Below are 21,316 nucleotides of genomic sequence, written 5' to 3' on the forward strand. Positions count from 1 at the left end.
GTCTATGTCCATTTGCAGGTTTTTTATGTCCTCCTCACTCACTACTTTCCCTCCCATCTTAGTATCATCTGCAAACTTTGATATGTTACACTCGGTCCCCTCCTCCAAATCGTTAATATAGATTGTAAAGAGTTGGGGACCCAGCACTGACCCCTGCGGAACACCACTAGTTACTGATTGCCAGTCTGAGAATGAACCATTTATCCCAACTCTCTGCCTTCTGTTAGATAGCCAATCCTCTATCCATGCCAGAATATTACCCCCAATCCCGTGATTTTTTATCTTAAGCAATTATCTTGTGTGGCACCTTGTCAAATGCCTTTTGGAAGTCTAAATACACTACGTCCACTGGTTCCCCTTTATCCACCCTATATGTTACTTCCTCAAAGAACTCCAGCAAATTTGTCAAACATGACATCCCCTTCATAAAACCATGCTGACTTTGTCCTATTAAATGATGATTATCCAAATGTCCTGTTACTGTCTCCTTAATAATGGACTCCAAAATTTTACCTACCACAGATGTTAGGCTAACCGGTCTATAGTTTCCAGCCTTCTGTCTACTGCCCTTTTTAAATAAGGGTGTTACATTAGCAGTTTTCCAGTCTGCCAGGACCTTTGCCGAGTCCAGGGAGTTTTGGAAAATTATTACTAATGCATCCACAATCCCTACCGCCACTTCCCTCAAGACCCTAGGATGTAAGCCATCAGGTCCAGGTGATTTATCCGCCTTGAGTCCCATTATTTTACCACAATTGCACTTGATCCAAGTTAAACTTAATATGTTGAAACGTGTATCATCAATAGAATGTCAATAAATCAGCTCAAATCCTGTTCAGGTTGTTGTAATACAAGATAGCATTGGGTGGTTCTGATCAAATAGATATCTCTATATGTTTACCATTTTCTGTACAAGGACAGCTTTTGTTATGAAATCCACTCTGAGCTGATGCAAGTTGGTGTATAATCAAGAGTGAAGGTCATGGAGAAGGGACAATATAACAGCCTTTTAGCGGAGCATAAAAAGAGCAACCATGTAAGGAAGGGAGGGAAGACCCAGAGGACTAATCGCCCTGCGACCACACTCAGCAAATACGAGGTCTCCGCAACCTTTGCATCAGCGGGTGTATTGTCTGTGAGCATCATTCCTGCTAATAAAAGCTGTAAAACAGAGGCTCTGCATTTAGAACTCTAACTCCTCGCACAGAGGCAACAGCTCCAAGCTAGGCTCTCTAGCAATATTAATCAACACTCCTCCAGCGTATCTGCGACATTGCAGGCTGTATTTACACAGTCTGAACACATCTCAGTATTTAAATTAGATGACCCTGCAATTTACGATCATGGGTCAGTGCCCCGACCTCAAGTCAGGCAGAAGTCCTGTTCCACCTCCATTCCAATGGCACTGCTGGAATTTGGGGTTTCTAGTAATTAATGCTGGACTCTTATATACTAGCAAGAAAACAGGTTAAAAAGCCAATGCACTATGCCCAAGCTCCTCAGTCATCATTACAATAAACTAAATTATTTTGCTATTGAAACAATTATAGTTGCCTGGTCTAGAGAAAGTGATAGATATGACACCTTGCTTAAACTCTCACAAAAAACAGTACTGAAAATATCAATAAATTATTCAGAATCTTAAATATCTACAGCAGCTACCATTATGCAAAGGTATGGTTATACCATCTCTGAATAAAACTTAACAGATCAGGTTTTGAAGTCCAATAAAATGCTCAGAGCCAAAATTTAATGAATAGAAGCAGGCATGTTTAAAAATTTCAATTCACACGATGGCTGAAAGAAATATTGCATCGTTTCTTTTTACATCATACATAAATGCAGCTGGTTTCATTCTAATTAGCATCATCACTGAAACACTTACAAACTTACTACTGAAAATGACAAGAGTCAATAAATGGTGCTACAGTATTATCTAAGTTTTAACAATGTATCAATACATTGAAATTGCAATAAAACAATAGAAATACCCAGTACTGAAACTGGAAGAGATACTTTTGATAACGGAAATATTTATCAAAGCCTGCTTACTTTGTGCTGCCTAATAGTAGGGAGCGATTGTGTTCTAGCCTATACTGTGTGAAATGAATAGCAACAGGAGGCTGATGGAATGAGACTAATCTCCACAAAGCTGCCAAGAATGGAAAGAGAAAATGAGATTCTTCTCATTAGCTTACAGCTGATGGCTGTGAACAATATGGGTCATGGAGGTGCAGTGGGGGTTGGGAAAGCAGAACCACACTTGCTTTGCTGTGCTCTAAGCATATGTTGGTAGCAGCAACTAATGGAAATGAGAGACCAGCTGCTAAGTTGCATAAAATAGAGTCACCAAGAGAACAAAAAATAAACCTTACAGCAAATGGAAGTGTAATGAACAGATTTTTTAAATACGGTGTAAAGAAATCCAACAGCAATCTGTTTAAAAAAACTGCCAATGACAATCAAATAAACAGAACACCATTAACAGAGTTTTACAAAGCATCTCAACTCCAGCAGCAAGTGAAAAGCCAGTAGTCGGATGTTGAAAGTATAGGTACTGTAGTTAGTGTATTTCCTTCAAGAGCATTAACGCTAGGTAGCCAGAGGGCAAAGTGTATATATAGATTAATATATTAGACAATGCATAAATTGCAGTTACCGATAGGGTTCTCAAGGGGCAAAAACAGCACATTAAAAATCTTCCTATACCAAAACAGCTCCTTTAACCAAAATGATCAGGAGAAAGAGTGATTTCATTTAACTACACATTTCTCTCATCTTGTTCACCATGCTGGTTATTTAGATCACTTTCCATCTTTGAAATCGTTTCCTATTAAATAAATTAAAATTACAATTAAACAAAGCTAACTTAGTAAAATATAATGAAGGCAAGGACCACTTTTAGTGAAATCACCTCCATTATTTTACTGACCATTGAGATCTACTGTTGCCACCTGCAGCATAATCAGCTAGAGCACTTAAATCAAATGGCATATTAAGCGTTGTTGAAATGCTGTCAATAGAAGACGCAAAGCAGCAGAATTTGTAACGAGATGCGTCAAAAAGGAGCATCAATGACAATTGACAAGCCGTTTGAAACTCATACTGGTAAATGCAAGCACGTAGCTCCCACAGAAGTACATCAACATAATTTAAACTTCTGCAAGAGGTTAAAATTAGAATATGCTAATTTTTTGGAAACAATAAGCAAAACCTTAAGATGCTTGACTTGCTTCCGTCAAACTAACAACCTAACAAAAATGCATTATATGGATGCCCATCGTCTACTTTGAGACAAACGCCATATAGGGAAAAAAAGAAAATTGTATAAAAGGTTACACTACACAATCTTAAATGTGTACTACAATGCCCATTGGTCTGCAAGTTTATTGGTTTGGCATCGCTCACCCCAGGCTGTACGCAAGAGTTACTCAAGATGTTGGAAGAGCGTGGAGGCGCCATCGCCAATTCTGATTCACCAAAGTGATGGGGCTTTTGCATATACAAATGGCCCGAAGCTACAAGAACTACTGCCATTTTAATGCTCACCTTATGAAGTTTCCACATGGCCCCGAGCGCTTTCACTTCGTGACTGGCATGCTTGCCTTCCTCCAAGCACTGGTAGCAGACCGGCGCCTTGCAGTTGACACAGTACATGCTGTGGTTCTCCAACTCGTGCTCGGTACAGGTGGAGATCTTGCGGGGGCTCAGCCGCCTGCAGATCCTGCCTTGGGCCGGCGGGACCAGGCGGTGTTTGACCAGCGGGCCCCGGGGAGGATGGCACCGTAGGCGGCAAGCCTCGCAGTAGAAGACGTCGCACTGCTCGCACATGACGGTGGCTTCTTTGGGCGACTTCTCGCAGAGCTGGCACTTCAGAGCCACGGCCCTGCCCTGCTGATAGCGGTCGATGATGCCCTCCAGGACGCGGTTCTTGGGGAAGCCGCGCAACCCCCGCTCGTCCAGGATCAGGCTGCGGTGGCACTGCGGGCAGGTGATGCAAGAGTTGCGGGGAGGCACCGCCGGCGAGGGTGGGAAGACCCGCACGCCGTTCGGGGACCTCTGACACGGGGTGGTGGGGGCGCTCGCGAAACCGGCGTATGAACCGTAGCCGCTGTCGGCTTCGCTGTACAGGCTCATCTTGTCCAGGTCCAGGTAATCGTAGTCGGAGCCCGAAGCGCGGCTTTGCGGGAACTCGGCTTCAGGCGTCTGCACCAGGATGTTGCGAGCGCAAGCCAGGCACAGGTTGTGGGAACAGGGCAAAATGATGGGCTCTCGGAAAAAAGCACCGCACACCGGACATTTCAGCTCTTCCTCCATCTCCTCCATTGGGAGCAACTGCAAAAAATTCCTTGAATTCAGCGAGAAATAAGCTCAACGATATTTGAAGGTTAGTGCTGCACACCAGCAGCTGCTTCCCCTGCAGCCGCCGCACAAGAATCGGCTCGCTCGCCGCCCAGCCCCCGTCACGCGCCCTCCACCGACACTCCGATTGGTCGCTCCATCCGGGCGAGGTTCCAACCCGCCGCGTCAGCAGCTCGCGCTGCCAATCATTGCGGGACTGCAGCCGCCTCGTGAAGGTTGGGAGCGTTGTGCGGTTGCATAAGGACCCCTGCAGTTCACGTATCTAGAGATGGCAGGATGCAGAAGTTTTAATGAGCGCGGTGTGATTGTTGTTGGTTTGGAAATAGCACTTTTGAGGTTGTGTACATCAGCTCTCCACGACGATCAGTAATCGACATAGCGCGTGCTTTCATAAAATGCGTGAAAGTCATTGGGTTGAATATTCCACTTCCCATATTTTCTGCATTTACCATTCCCATTATAGAATTTTCAAGAGGAATGGAGGATGTAGTCCGCGTATAACGATTAGAATCATAGAATAGTACAGCACAGAAGGAGGTCATTCGGCCCATCGAGCCTGCGCCGGCTCTTTCACAGAGGAACCCAGTTAGTCCCACTCCCCCACTCTTTCCCCATATCCCTGCTATTTTTTCTGCTTCAATAATTTATCCAATTCCCTTTTGAAGACTACTGTTGAATCTGTATCCACCACCCTATCAGGCAGTACATTCCAAATCCTAACCACTCCTTGTGTTAAAAAGTTTTTCCTCAGGTCATCTCTGGCTCTTTTGCCAATCACCTTAAATCTGTGCCCTCTCGTTATCGACCCTTCAGCCATTGGAAACAGTTTCTCTTTATTTACTCTATCTAAACCCTTTATGATTTTTAAACACCTCTATCAAATCTCCCCTTAGCCTTCTCTGCTCCAAGGACAATAACCCCAGCTTCTCCAGTCTATCCACATAACTGTAATCCCTCATCCCTGGAACCATTCTAGTAAATCTCTTCTGTATCCTCTCCCAAGCCTTCACGTCCTTCCTAGAGTGTGGTGCCCAGAATTGGACACAATACTCCAGCTGGGGCCGAACTAGTGTTTTATACAGGGTTAACATAACTTCCTGGCTTTTGTACTCTATGCCTCTATTTATAAAGCCCAGGATCCCATATTGTTTATTAACTGATTTGTTAACCTGTCCTGCCACCTTCAAAGATTTGTGCACAAGTATCCCCAGGTCTCTCTTTTCTTGCACCCCCTTTAAAATTGTACCATTAATATGTATGGTCTCTCCTCATTCTTCCTACCAAAATGTAACACCTCACATTTCTCTGCATTGAATTTCATCTGCCATGTGTCTGTCCATTCCACCAGCCCGTCTCTGTTTTCTTGAAGTCTATTACTCTCTTCCTCACTGTTTACCACACTTCCAAGTTGTGTATCATCTGCAAATTTCAAAATTGTTCCCTATACCCCCAAGTGGAAGTCATTAATGTATATCAAAAACAGCAGTGGTCCTCTTCCTAAACCTTGGGGAATGCCACTGTATACCTCCCTCCAGTCCGAAAAACAGCCATTCACCATAACTATCTGTTTGCTATCCCTTAGCCAATTTTGTATCCATGCTGCTGCCCCTTTTATCCCATGGGCTTCAATTTTGCTAACAAACTTAATATGTGGTACTTTATCAAACACATTTTGAAAGTCCAGATACACATCAACTGGACTGCCCTCATCCACCCTCTCTGTTACCTCATCAAAAACTCAATCAAGTTTGTCAACATGATTTTCTTAGGATCATTTTACCTGACTCTTCTACTAATGTTTGATGTCAGTTTCTCATCTGAAGTGCCTCAGGGGTTTCCCATGTCATTGGTATATACATGCAAGTTGTTATTGAAACCAAAATCTAAATGTACAAGATATTTAGTTTGCAAGTTTAAAACCACAAGAGAGTTTGTGGGGTACTTTGGTATTAACTGAGGTGTGTTAGCAAGGAAATAGACTTTTGATAATGAATCTTATTTAGGCTAAATGTTTTAGTTGATTTCAAAGAATTAAATAAATCATTGTGGAAATAGATGCTATAGGTGAGCAATGTGCACCATAAATGTACATGGGCAGCACGGTGGCATAGTGGTTAGCACTGTTGCATCACAGCGCCAGGGACCCGGGTTCGAATCCGGCCTCGGGCGACTGTCTGTGTGGAGTTTGCACATTCTCCCCGTGTTTGCGTGGGTTTACTCCGGGTGCTCCGGTTTCCTCCCACAGTCCAAAGATGTGCAGGTTAGGTTGATTGGCTATGATAAATTGATCCTTAGTGTTAGGGGGATTAAATACGTGGGGTTACGGGGATAGGGTGGGATATGTGTTGGTGTAGGGGTTATGGGGATCGGGTGGGATATGTGTCGGTGCAGGCTCGATGGGCCGAAATGGCCTCTATCTGCACTGTGGGGTTTCTGTGATTTCTGTGATTACACAATAAGTTTATCCATATATCAACCAGGATTGATCATATATGCCAACTGTCAGCTTTTCAACTTAAGCGTCCACTTCCCTGCTTTTCAAGAGAAAAATCTTTTTTTACTGGGATTGGAAGTTGTCAATATGAGCCAACCAGATCATTGAGAAGGCACAACTGGAAGCTGTCAGAATTAATCAGATCAGTTGGAAGAAGAATTGAAGGCTAAGAAAATATTTTTCTCCTTTGTAACTTGTACACAAACTTAAGAAGAGCTGATGGTTTCTGAGATTCACAGTGATAGGAGGTGTTTTATTTAGTGTTTGTATCCAAAGAAATTATATATAACGAGGGAGCTGCTAAAACACAGATTTAAAAAATACTTTTAATTTTCATCAAAGGAACTTTCTGGGGCATGCTCAGTGGTTACCTTATATGAAAGTTTATTTTCATCAAGACTAGTCACAGCCGCTTTTTTGAGATATGGGAAATGTCCTTTGGTGTGAATATATTAATTGGCTTTGAGTATTCCTGTCACTGCAGCAGGAGTATTGACAGGGTTTGGAAATAAGAGTGATGAACGTTACTCAATTTAAACAGTTTACACTGAAATTCCCATGTCTGGGATTTTGTTACAGTGTACTGCTATATTTTATGATGCAGATTGTTTGGTTAAATTGTGTGTGAGATGCAGGGCTTGGTTATGTTTTGAAATTTTGCTATTTTCAGTTTGTTTATGCACACGTGATTGAGGTCCTCTTGTTACCATGGAGTAACCCAGAATTAACCCACACCAACATCCATGCGGAAATATGAAGAGCGACATTACTAATCAATTCATGTATTGAGGCAGTCAGGCAGGTCAGAGCACAGAAACTGAGAGCACAAAATTTAGTTCCCTATGCCTATTCCTGGAAACCACATTTTTGTGCACTTACTTTTCTAATGCTTACAGTATGTAATTTTTAAATTTTTATTTCCAGCAGCCCAGTGCTAATAGCCCAGATTGCTAACTCTATACTGTAGGTGAGAGCTCTTACAAGAATGGGAGTTCTAGCCTACAGTATACATAGAAAACATAGACATAGAAGATAGGAGCAGGAGTAGGCCATTCGGCCCCTCGAGCCTACTCCGTCATTCAATGAGATCATGGCTGATCATCCAAACTCAGTACCCTGTCCCTGCCTTCTCCCCATATCCCTTGATCCCTTTAGCCTTAAGAAATATATCTAACTCCTTCTTGAATATATTTAATGAATTGGCCTCAACTGCCTTCTGTGGTAGAGAATTCCACCACTCTCTGGGTGAAGAAATTCCTCCTCATCTCTGTCTTAAATGGCTTACCCCTTATCCTTAGACTGTGACCCCTGGTTCTGGACTCCCCCGCCATCGGGAACATCCTTCCTGCATCTAGTCTGTCCAGTCCTGTCAGAATTTTATAAGTTTCAATGAGATCCCCTCTCATTCTTCTAAACTCCAGCGAGTATAAGCCCAATCGACCCAATCTCTCCTCATACGTCATTCCTGCCGTCCCAGGTATCAGTCTGGTGAATCTTCGTTGCACTCACATACAGAAGCATCAATCCTTGGCTAACCTTGTTGATAGGTTCAAAAGTGTAATATAGGCTAAAGGTTACTTAGCAATAATAGTAGACAAATACTTAACGTGTTTGTTTGTCATTCCTCTGTCCATCATTTTAACGGTTGATGTAAACACTTATTAAAGTCCTTTTATTTTTACATTTCAAATATCTCATTTTTCCAGGAATTCTTTTGAAAGCCAGAATTACAGTAGGCTCCAACATTCACAAAATAAAGTGTCCAAATCAAAACTTTCTGGGAATCATGCACCCAGACCCCCTAGAACACATGTCAATCATCTGTGTTTCACCCTGATGTCATTATTTTGAGGCCAGGTCAACATTTGCTTATACAAATTAGCGTTAACCTCCTCCTGAAGACCTGCTCCTCGTGAGTCCAGTGACGAATGCATTTTGTTGTGGAAAAGATACGGGGTTGGAAGCTCAGATCGGGGTCCAAACCGACAACAACGTTGCATACAGTCTGGTTCAGCCTGTGACAGTGGCTAGGGGGCGGTCGGGGTGGGGTGGGGTGGGGTGGGGTGGGGTGCAGATGGAATTGGTGGAAAAGGTAGGAAGTTTGTGGTGGGGCCAAAGATGATGACTTTGTTCTTCCCAATGTTTAACTGGAGGAAATTGTGGTTCATCCAAGACTAGATGTTGGACAAGCGGTCTGACAACACAGGGGCAGTGGAGGCATCAAAAGAGGTGTTGGAGAGGTAGAGCTGGGTGTCATGAACATGCATGTGGAAGGTGACCCCATGTCTGTGGATGATACCACCAAGGGGCAGCAGTAAGGAAGAGGAGGGGGCCAAGGATAGGTCCTTGAGGGACTCTGGCGGTAACAGTGGTGGGAAGAGAAGCCATTGCTGGAGATGCCCTGGGTATGATTAGATAGATCAGCGTGGAATCAAGTCAATTCCATCTTCTTTCTACAAAATTTTCTCTCGTAATGCATACTACATTTCGGCAGGCAGCAGCATGTGTGGACTGGTAGGTGAACTTCACAATAAAACCCCTTACCTATTACAAGGGTGCAATGACGGATATTATATGCAGGAGGTCTATATACAGCGAGGGGTGTGGTGGGGAGGGAGTGGGTTGATGAAATTTGTGAACATGACAATGCACCTGGTTTGTGCAATGATAATCATGAATGTTTACTGTACCAATTATAAAAATACAAAAAAGTGTGCAACTCAATTATCTAACTCAGTGAGCCATGTGACTCACTGAGCCCATTTCTTTTATCAGGCAATATACAATTTGCTTGCTCATGGCCTCTTATTTAAATTTCCTAAGGGAGATGGGTAAAATTTCCAAGAAGTCAACATTGCAAATGATCTGCAGATAAAATTGGCATATCCTATATAACACTTAGGGGGAAAAATTCAATATCGCCCCATTTGGGGCGCGATTATCGGCCGTGCGCCAAGTTTATCGCCTCCAACTGCAAACTTGGCTTTTATCACCCCTGGAGGTGATTGGAGCGCTAAATCAGGCGCTGCACACCTGTCTTAAGGCGCAAAGGCCAAGGAGCGAGGCGCTAACTCAGAGCGCAGGCGCAGTGCAGTTGATGCGGTGCCTGGAAAAGTTCTGCCACAGCAGTCTGGCGCAGGATGAATACATCATGGCTGCTGTAGGATATCGGGCATTGACAGCGAGTATCAGCTGTCTGTGGTCACAGACCAACTGGACGTTTAAGGAGTGGAATCCCTTGTGGTTGCGGAAATCCTCTGCATTTTCATGCAGTGTATTCAAAGCCACATGCGTGCAGTCAATGGCGCCCTGCACCATGGGGAAGCCTGCTATCCTCGCAAAGCCCTATGCACGTTCATGCTGTTTGGCCCGGGTCATCGGGAAAGAGATGTACTGGTGTCTCAATTTATAGAGGGCATTTGTGACCTGATGGATGCAGCAATGGACCGCGAACTGGGAGATATTGGTGATGTCCCCAGTAGCTGCTTGAAAGGAGCCGGTGGCATAAAAGTTCAGAGCCACTGTGACCTTCACTGCCACCGACAGAGACATCCTGGTCCTCAGTGGAGGCTGCAGATCTGGCTGCAGCAGGTGGCAGAGCTCAGTGACCACCTCCTTGCTGAAGCGCAGCCTGCACAAACACTGCTCCTCAGACAAATTAATGTAGGAGAATTGTTGGCGAAATACCCTGGGGGGGTAAGGTCTCCTGTACAGAGGCCTGTTGGCCCTCCTCTGTCTGGCCCTGATTGCCACTCTCTCTCTGCGTCTCTGTTGCCTCCGAATCTGCAGGTGCAAGACGACGCCCTGAATCAGTGCAGCCCCCATAGTCTCTTGGCAATCAAAGTAATGAAGGTCAAAAACAAAAGTACCTGCAAAGTGATGCTCAGTAGCCAAAACTACTTCACACAGCGTTGACTCTGCAGAAGTCTCTCCTTCTCTCTCTCAGAATCTCTCTCTCTGTCAGAATGAGTGGTGCAAAAATGTCTACCACAGAAAAAGCCAGGAAGAGGCCGCCTTTAAATAGCGCCCCCCCCAGCCCCACACTGACTGGGAAACGTTCCAGTCTACCTGTCGTTGCTTGCGCCAGGCGGAAAGGAGGGGGGTGCCACTCAATATCCAGTCCGGGGCGCCACAAGGGCGTTGCACACTCGAATGACGTCAAGATCTGCGGGCACATGAGATCGGGGCAGTATTGTTTAGCGCCGCCGCAAAATGTCTGGTCAATTTCGCGAGTGGCGCAGACATCGCCGCGCCCAGGCACGAGTTGCTTTGTGCCCCATTAGCGCCCTCTTAAGGCGCCAACGGGTGGCGCAAACCAACAGAATTTTTCCCCCTTAGTGTTCCATAAACGATTTAGTTACATATTACAATATTTCCTACATTGCAACAGTGACAACACCTCAAAAGTACTTAATTGGCTGTAAAACACTTTGGGATGTCTTGAGGTCATGAAAGGTGCTATATAAATGCAAGTCTTACTTTATATCACAAATCTTGTCTTTGTGACTTTCAATTACCTTTATTGCAGATAATTATCCAACTCATTTTTAAAGGCGAATTAATTTAGTAGATGCTGAGCTAGCTGGAAGTCTGCTCCACATGATCAAACAATCTATGGGAGAAAAGTTCTACGAGGCCCTGTCTACTCTCTAAGGTGGACTAGTAATCCAGAGGCCTGGACTAATGATCCAGGTACATGAGTTCAAATCCCACCATGGGAATTTAAATTCAGTTAATTAAATAAATCTGGATTTAAAAAAAACTAGTATCAGTGATTGTGACCATGAAACATCATAAGAGACTAGAAATTCTTGGAATTTTTCTCCCACAGATTGATCATGTGGAGCAGACTTCCAACTAGCTCAGCATCTACTAAATTAATTTGCCTTTAAAAATGAGTTGGATAATTATCTGCAATAAAGGTAATTGAAAGTCACAAAGGCAAAATTTTGATATAAAGTAAGACTTGCATTTATATAGCACACGTGGTCGTCCAGGCCACGAGAAGCATCCAGGACTTCCCACATGGCACAGGTTGTGCATTCCATGGGACTGAGCTGTCCTGCCATACCTTTACTTTATAGACTAATAACTAGAAACACTTACCAGCTACTCACCAATCAGCTCCTTCCCTTGTGTCGATGTCACTTTTTAATTCTGACATCACTCTTTCCAATTCTGCCTTTGCTGAGTCGCTCCCGCTCAGGTCCGCTGCCTCCGCTCTTCTCTCTGTCTCGCTGCTCCTCTCACGCTGTTTATAGCGCCTCTCCTCTCACTGCTCCTCTCGCGCTGTTCCTCTCACGCTGTTTATAGCGCCGCTCCTCTTGCTGTTCCTCTTGCGCTGTTTATAGCCCCGGTGCCTCTGCTCCTCTCACGCTGTTTATAGCGCCGCTGCCTCCGCTCCTCTCGCTGCTCCTCTCGCTGCATTTGGGGAGGGCTAACAAGGCAAGGGAATACACTATAAATGGTAGGACACTGAGAAGTGCAGACGATCAGAGGGACCTTGGCGTGCATGTCCACAGATCCCTGAAGGTAGCAGGACAGGTAGATAAGGTGGTTAAGAAGGCATACGGGATACTTGCCTTTATTAGCCGAAGCATAAAATAGAAGAGCAGGGAGGTTATGCTTGAACTGTATAAGACACTAGTTAGGCCATAGCTAGAATACTACGTGCACTTCTGGTCACCACATTACAGGAAGGATATGATTGCACTAGAGGGGGTGCAGAGGAGATTTACGAGGATGTTGCTTGGGCTGGGGAATTTTAGCTATAAAGGAAAGATTGGATAGGCTGGGATTGTTTTCTTTGGAACAGAGGCGGCTGAGGGGAATCCTAATTGAGGTGTATAAAATTCTGACATGGCTAGACAGACTGGATGCAGGGAGGATGTTTCTCCTGGCTGGGGGTTCTAGAATGAGGGCTCACGGTCTCAGGATACGGGGTAGGACATTTAGGACTGAGATGAGGAGAAATTTCTTCACTCAGAGGGTGGTGAACCTGTGGAACTCTCTACCACAGAAGGCTGTGGAGGCCAAGTCACTGAATATATTTAAGAAGGAGATAGATAGATTTCTAGACACAAAAGGCATCAAGGGGTATGGGGAGAGAGCGGGAATATGGTATTGGAGATAGAGGATCAGCCATGATCATATTGAATGGCAGAGCAGACTCGAAGGGCCGAATGGCCTACTCCTGCTCCTATTTTTCTATGTTTCTATGAGGGGCCTCGATAGAGTGGATAGGAAGGACCTATTTCCCTTAGCAGAAGGGTCAATAACCAGGGGGCATAGATTTAAATTAATTGGTCAGAGGTTGAGAGGGGAGTTGAGGAGAAACTTTTTTCACCCAGAGGGTGGCGTGGGTCTGGAACTCACTGCCTGAAAGGGTGGTAGAGGCAGAAACCCTCATTACATTTAAAAAGTACTTGGATATGCACTTGAAGTGCTGTAACCTACAAGGCTAGGGACCAAGAGCTGGAAAGTGGGATTAGGCTGGATAGCTCTTTGTCAGCCGGCATGGACGAGATGGGCCGAATGGCCTCCTTCTGTGCTGTAAATTTCTATGATTCTATGATGCTGGATTGTCATAAAAACCCATCTGGTTCACTAATGTCCTTTAGGGAAGGAAATCTGCTGTCCTTACCCGGTCTGGCCTTTTTGTGACTCCAGATCCACAGCAATGTGGTTGACTTTTAACTGCCCTCTGCGGTTCAAGAAGGCAGCTCACCACTACCTTCTCAAGAGCAATTAGGGATGGGCAATAAATGTTGGTCTTGCCAGTAACACCCACATCCCATGAACAAATAATAAAAAAAATTCCATGACACTATTTCGAAGAAGAGCAGGGGAGTTATCCCCGGTGGTCTGGCCAATATTTATCCCTCAATCAACATCACGAAAAAAAATTGTCTGGTCATTTTCACATTCACATTGTGGGAACTTGCCATGTTTCCTACATTACAACAGTGACTACACTTCAAAAAGTACTTCATTGGCTTTGGGATATCCTGAGGTCGCAAAAGGTGTTATATAAATGCAAGTCTTTCTTTTTTCTTTTAAATAACCTGTATGGATTTGTGGTCAAATATTCTTAAGTTGCATCAGAAGACCTGATTTGTCTGTTAACAACAGCCTGACACTGACAGGATATTTTTAGTGTATGATCAATAATCACATCCAAAACTTTTTCCTTTTCCACTATTGTTAATGGAAACCCATCCATTGTGTGCCACTTTAAAATAGTTAATTTCAAGGAAATAAAGGAAGAGCTTAATCAAATTGGCTGTAGAAAGGGCAGTATTCCAGAAACCTCAATTAAAGACAAACAGAATCTTTATAAAGATATATTACTAAACAAGGTAAATACATACCAAGGACTACTACATGTAGACTAAAAATAAACATTCTACATGGACTAACAAGAAAATAGAAGTGAAACAAATGAGCCAGGGTGGTGGGGGCGGGTGGCGGGAGAGAGTGGACAACGTCTGCAAAGCATGTAGGGAGAATGCTGAACCACAGAAAAGACTAAAAAATCTAATCAAGTCAGTGAAAGAGTTTTTTTTAAAAAGGAACTGAAATTGATCACAGCTGAAGAAGCCAAATGTAACAGTAAGAAATGTTTCCACTATTATAACAGCAAGAGGGTTATCAACAAGAATTAAGATCCCCAAAGTGTGTACACGGGGTTAAAACTGAGGATCAAATAAATACTAAGATATTAAGTAATTACTTTCTAGAAGGAATAATCAGAGAAGATACTCACAGCATGCCACATATCATAGGAGATTCTAGAATTAAAATGAATGATTTTGATGTCCCTGGCATGGAGTTCCGAGGCAGGTTCAAAACCAGTGAACCTCCACTGACTGAGATTATGTGCCTGAGGGCAGCAAGTAAATTATGGATGAAATCTACAAAGTGTTGACAGTCATGATGAGGGAGTCAATGAATACAGGGGAGATTCCAATGAATTGCAAGCAAACCAATGGGGTCCTATTTCCAAAAAAAAGTGACAAAACAAGATCAGGTAACTACAGACTCATTGGTCCTATGAGTAAAATTGTACAATCAATCATTAGGAACAAACTGAAGAATTGCCTAAATAACAACAGAAAATGCTGGAAAAACTCAGCAGGCCAGGCAACATCCGTGGAGAGAAATTACAGTCAATGTTTCGGGTGTAACCCTTTTTCAAAACAGGAAAGGAAATGAAATAGATCGAAAGGTAGGGCTGGGACAGAACAAAAGAAGTGAAGAGATATTAAGAGGTATTCAAAATGAGACGAGATGGTGATAGGACTAGTGGAGACAAAAGATGGCTCAGATTAGGTGTGAAATTTGCTGGAAGAATGAGAGACAGCTATTGATGTAAGAAAAAGGAGACTTACCATCAAGTAACTTTAAAGTAAGCTTTAAGTAACTTATAAACACACTATATACACAAGAGAGGTCTTTACCATGCCTCTGGTAGAAGCCTCTTACAATACTGAACAGACCAGTATTTATACCAGTCCAACAGGAAGTGACATATGACAGGAAGTGAGGTACGTACACAGTTCATAGTTCATAGTTCACAGGAAGTGATGACATAACTTCCCGGATGTTATCATTTTTATCACATTCTTCCCTCCTGCAGGATTAGGAGGCTGTGGTCTACCTTTTGGTCCGCAGCCGCCGAACAAGGAAGAGTCGCACCCGTTTGGATTCCCGTCGTAGAGGGTCGCTGGTCCGCTTACATGCGGTTGGCCATTGGTCAGAGTCTGTGTGGCCTGGATTGCCCTGTGAAGGGTCGGGGAGATCATGGCTTCGAGTACGAGCCCCAATAGGTTCAAAGTCGGACTGCCTCTGTTCAGAGGGAGGTGCAGAGCTGGTCTGTGGCGGATCAGTACTTTCATGTGCGGTACTGGGAGGGTCGCAACCTTGAGCATGGGGTTCTACCGGCACCAAGCTAGTTGGTGTCCGATCAGGATCCTGGAGAGGGGTACCCGATAGGTCCCAAGAGTTTCCTGGTGAAATGCCATCACCCGATGTCCCACTAGGTCCTGGTGGGCAGGGAGCCAGATCCCGTAATGATACGGTAGATTCTCGGCCGTCGGAATATCGTATGTTTGCATAGGTGGGGTTGGCATCGGTTAGTTCGACCTCGTCTACAAGAGGGTCATTTTTAGACGTCCGAACGTATCTTCGGAGTAATACAGGTCCAGGAGTAGTTAGCCATGACGGGAGTGATGTCCCATGAGATGAGCGACGCTGGAATCCAAAGAACCGCTCATGAGGTGTAGTATTTGTGGCTGTAGAAAGCAGGGACCGTATAGAGTGCAATGCATCCGGAAGCACTGTTTCCCATTGCTGGTCTGGTAGGCCCCGAGATCTTAAAGCGAGACGTACGGAATTCCAGATGATACCGTTATACCTCTCTACCTGCCCATTTCCGATGGGATGGTATGGTGTTGTTTTGCTTGTAGCAATTCCCCGTTCTGAGAGGTAGTCCTTGAGTTCCCTTGACATAAAGGATGGACCCCGATCTGAGTGAATATAAGCCGGCATGCCACAGAGAGAAAATACCTGCTCAAGGCAGCAGATTACTGTGGACGCCAGCATATTGGAGCAGGGGAAGGCAAACGGAAAACGTGAATATTCGTCGATCATGGTGAGCAAATATGTGTTCCGAGTTGAAGAGGGCACTGGGCCCTTAAAATCGATGCTAAGTCGTTGCATCGGTTGGGTTGCATGTATGAGTATACCATCTGAGGGGCGGAAGAACTGAGGTTTTAATTCCGCACAAAGCCGGCATTCTGAGCATATTTTCTTTACATCTCCAGTGGAAAAAGGGAGATTCCGTGATCGTACGAAATGTAGCATGCGCGTAACGCCAGGATGACACAAACCATTGTGGACATCCATGAGAGTGGAGGATGACATAGTGGAGCAGAATGCCCGTGTGAGGGTGTCCGGGGCCACATTCTCCTTGCCAGGCCGATAGAGAATGGTATAACCAAAAGAGGCCAGTTCCATCCTCCAAAGTTGTATTTTATTATTCTTAATTTTGGTTCGTTTTCGATTATCGAGCATGAAGGCGACTGATCGTTGGTCCGTGATCAATGTAAAGTGCTGGCGAGCTAGAAAATGGTTCCACTTCCGTACTGCCTCTATGATGGCTGTGGCTTCTTTCTCAACCGGAGGATAATGTAGCTCGGCACCTTGTAAGGTCCTGGACATAAATGCTACAGGACGACCTTCCTGATTCAGAGTAGCCGAGATCGCCACCTCCGAGGCATCACATTCAACCACGAAAGGGAGATTCTCATCAATGGAGTGAAGAGCCGCTTTCTCCAACTGTTTTTTGAGAAGGTTAAAGGCTGCAACAGCCGCTGTTCCCAGTGGAAATGATCTAGCATGCAGCAAGGGTTGGATTTCGTCCGAAAAATGAGGAATCCATTTAGCGTAGTATGCAAACAGACCGAGAGCCCGACGTAAAGAAGCCGGATTCTTAGGTGACGGGAGCTCTTGGAGCGGGCGAAGTCTTTCTGGGTCTGGCTTAATGATACCATTGCCTACGCAGTAGCCAAGGATGTTGATGGTCGGTTGCGACTCAACAGATTTGGATTCATTCAGGGTCAAATTACGGCGATGGAGGGCATCCCGAAATTTTTGGAGGTTGGAGTCGTGTTCCTGTTGATCGTGACCTGCAATGGTAATGTTATCAAGATAGGGAAAAGTGTCCCTTAGGTTTTCCTGCTTAACCAGGCCATCCATTGCCCGTTGAAAGACAGCCACTCCATTAGTAACCCCGAATGGGAGGCGACGAAATTGGTACAGCCGTCCATTAGCCTCAAAGGCTGTGTACTGCTTATCTGAGACCTTCAAGGGTAACTGATGATAGGCACTTTTTAAATCGTAAGTTGAGAACACTTTGTATTCGGCCAGTTTATTAACCATATCATCAATGCGTGGCAATGGGTAGGCGTCCAAGTCGGTATATTGATTGATGGTTTGCGAATAATCGATGCATAGTCGCTGTTTGTGAGGCTTTAGAGGGTTCTTGACAATGATGACTTGAGCCCGCCAGGGCGACGAACATGGTTCAATGATATCCTCTGCTAGAAGTCGAGAGATTTCAGCCGCAATAAAAGATTGGTCTTCCTGATTAAAGCGCCGCGATTTCGTTATTATCGGTTGGCATTGAGGCGGAATACTGGCAAATAATGAGGGTTCATCAAGTGAAGCTGCTGATAATGCACAAAATGGTAATTTAGATGGTATATTAGAAATAGTAAGTCCGGGTTTGGATCCACCAAACTCAATGGTGAGTTTCTTATGCTGTTTTTGGAAGTCCAGCCCTAAGAGGAGATCACTACATAAGTCTTTGAGCACCGAAAGTCGGGTGGAGGGATACATACGACCATGAAGTGTCATATCAACAACACAAAAGCCGGAGATTCTGGTATTAAGTGACGACTGGGCCATCGCAATTGCCTGGTCCGATGGGAAGACATGTAGTTTCAATTTCGCAACAATCTGTTCCTTAATGAAACTATCAGTACTTCCTGAGTCAATTAAGGCATCTAAGGTATGCCCTTTAATTGAAATTTTTGTGGCTGCCTGAGACAGGTTCTGTGGGCAAGCAGCTGTAATTGGTGTCGTTGCACAGAGAGTGGCTAAAACTCTCGGTGTGCTTCTTCGGGAGAGAGCTCGAGAGGAAGCTTGATAGGTCCTAGCTGGAGCATCTTGATAGGCCCTAATTGGGGCAGTTCGGTAGGCCTTAGCTGGATTGGCCCTCGTAGAGGCCCTTGATAGGCAAACTTTAGCAAAGTGTCCTTTTTTCCCGCAATAACTGCAGATTGCATTGCGAGCAGGGCAGGTTTTCCTAGGGTGAAAAGCATCTCCACAAAAGAAGCATTCCTTCCTAGATTGCCAAGAGGCTGCTAAAGTGGGGTCGTCCTCCTCTTCTTCATCAGAATTATCAGAATTAGATTCCCCCATGATAGGGTTCACCTGAGACCGCTTGAATTGTCTGGTTGCAGCTACAGCAGCAGATCGAGATCTGGGCAGCTGATAGAGGTCTGCATTTCTCTTTGCCAAATCCAGTGAACAAGCTAGGTCAAAAGCTTTTTGTAGCTCAAGTGTTTTACTTTCTAGTAGACGCTGGCGTATAAATGGAGAGGCAATCCCGCAGATGAAAGCATCACGAATCATTTCTTGGCGGTACAGCTCAGCTGAGGCTGCCTGAAAGTTACAATCTACGCTGAGCCTGCGAAGTTCTTGCAGGAATTCGTCAATTGATTCCCCTGGCCCTTGTCGGGCTGTGGCCAGTAGATGTCTAGCATAGACCTCATTTGGGGTCTTCGCATACAGTTTCTTAAGTGCCCGAATCACCTCTTCGTAACTATCCCAGTCATCAACATATTCGAACACTTTTGGGGTCACATAATTGACAAGTATCTTCAATTTAGCAGGAGCATCCACTTTACATTCATCCAGAAAATTCTCAAAAGTACGATACCAATGCTTCCATACCCTGCCAGCTGCTGGTGTATTCGGGTCCAAGTCCAGACGAATAGGTCTAAGGATTTTCTCCATGATGGGTGGTTCCCTGGATCCTTAACTTCCGAGTTTGTCTGAAGGTCTAGTATTTGTCAGTGTAAATACTAAGTTACTTAAATTGATGTAAGAAAAAGGAGACTTACCATCAAGTAACTTTAAAGTAAGCTTTAAGTAACTTATAAACACACTATATACACAAGAGAGGTCTTTACCATGCCTCTGGTAGAAGCCTCTTACAATACTGAACAGACCAGTATTTATACCAGTCCAACAGGAAGTGACATATGACAGGAAGTGAGGTATGTACACAGTTCATAGTTCATAGTTCACAGGAAGTGATGACATAACTTCCCGGATGTTATCATTTTTATCACAGCTGCCATGTGGGAAGAGAGAGAAAAAAAAGGAAAGTGGGGGGGGAAGGGAGAAACCGCAAAGGGGTGGATAAAAAATATAAGTAAAAATGTAATAGGGGCCGAGGTTATGATCTGAAATTGTTGAACTCGATATTGAGTCCGGAAAGCTGCAAAATGCCTAATCGGAAGATGAGGTGCTGTTCCTCGAGTTTACGTTGAGCTTCCGTGGAACAATGCAAGAGGCCAAGGACGGTGAGGTCCGAGTGGGAATGGAGCATTGATTTGAAAATTGCAGCCAGCATAGTTTCAGAAGCGAGACACACTGCCTAACTAACATCCTTGACATTTTTGGAGCTTTATATTGTAGATTACCTAGAATTTTATTAAACTTCTACATAAAAGGTTAGGTTAGTGAGAATCCTAGGTAAAACTTGTAGGTGGATAAAGAATTGGCTAAAAGAGTGGAAGCAAAGAGTATTAGTAAGGGCATTGATCACAGGAGATATACTGGGTGGAGTGCTTCAGGAATCCATGCTGAGACCCATAGGCCTAGAAATTCAGTTGGGCGCCGTTTGGGGCGCCAAGCTCGCCTGGGCGCCGGAATTACCGCTGCGAGCGGAGCCACTTGCGTCATCCCGATATTCAGTTTCTGCGCCCCAAACAGAAGTGGGCCGCTACTCGAGGCTCCTCGCGCCCCGCTTGGGGCGCTCACCCTGAATATCGCCACGCTAAGGGCCACAGCACCACACGCTGCGGCACGGCACGCTTCGGTACTGCAGGCCTTCCTCCCACTGTTAAGGGGGAGGTGCCTGCAACAGCGCGATCCCCGCTCGCGAGTGCCGGCAAATGAGCCCGGCACCAAGGAGAAGTGCCGGGCTCTCGGGAAACAGCCGGCAATGCCGCGGGGGGGGGTGGTTAGGAGGCCGGGGACGGAGGTGCTGGCAGGCGGCCGCCGAAAAAGCGGCCGCCCCGCACCTCCACCTTAACTTGCGCCACTACCGCCACAGTTAGGCCCTGTGAACTGGTCGCGATTTGCGACCGGCGTTAAAGAGGCAGGCGCGACCAAATATGGTGATCGGGGCGGGAGCGGGGCGCTGCGCACACTGATGACGTCATCGGTGGTGGCGCAGCGCTACAGGCTAATGCCGCCATTAGCGCCCCGCTAAATATCACGGGAGGTGTGGCCAGTGGCGCTAAAGCCACTGAGTGCCCTCTTTGGGCGCTAACTGGTGGCGCAGCCCACTGAATTTCTAGGCCATAATGTTTCTAATGTACATAACCAATCTAGATTCAGAAACACATGCAAATTGGTCGAATTTGCTGATGGTACTATTTGTCATTATCTGATCTCCCATGTTTTTATGCTCGAGCCTGAGCATTAAAGGTCCAATTTGGTCTCTAACAAAACATCTCATTTGTACAGAAGTTCTTTTTATCCATCTTGCTACTGAAAACAATATTTTCTTTTTTCTTCAATTGACTTTTGTATCACTGCTATTTCCTGTTACTGTTTGATTCTTTGTATCTTTCAAAGTATAATTGTTTTTGATATTCATTA

The 21,316-nt window shown here is 44.9% G+C and overlaps 1 protein-coding gene across 2 annotated transcripts in view; it reads right to left on the minus strand.

Moving 5' to 3' along the window:
* trim9 (tripartite motif containing 9) overlaps positions 1-4,545 on the minus strand; it is a 157,134-nt gene extending 152,589 nt beyond the window's left edge. The window contains exon 1 of one of the 2 annotated variants that reach the window (XM_086003164.1): positions 3,550-4,545. In XM_086003164.1, coding sequence (XP_085859290.1) covers positions 3,550-4,326 — 777 coding nt within the window. In that variant the 5' untranslated portion in view covers positions 4,327-4,545. The remainder of the gene's footprint in view (positions 1-3,549) is intronic. The other variant, XM_086003163.1, reaches the window with a different exon arrangement.
* Between the last annotated feature and the right edge of the window lie 16,771 nt (positions 4,546-21,316).

The sequence above is a fragment of the Somniosus microcephalus genome, chromosome 12, assembly GCF_052327205.1.
Source record: "Somniosus microcephalus isolate GS21.2 chromosome 12, FLI_Smic_1.0, whole genome shotgun sequence".
Classification (NCBI taxonomy): Eukaryota; Metazoa; Chordata; class Chondrichthyes; order Squaliformes; family Somniosidae; genus Somniosus; species Somniosus microcephalus.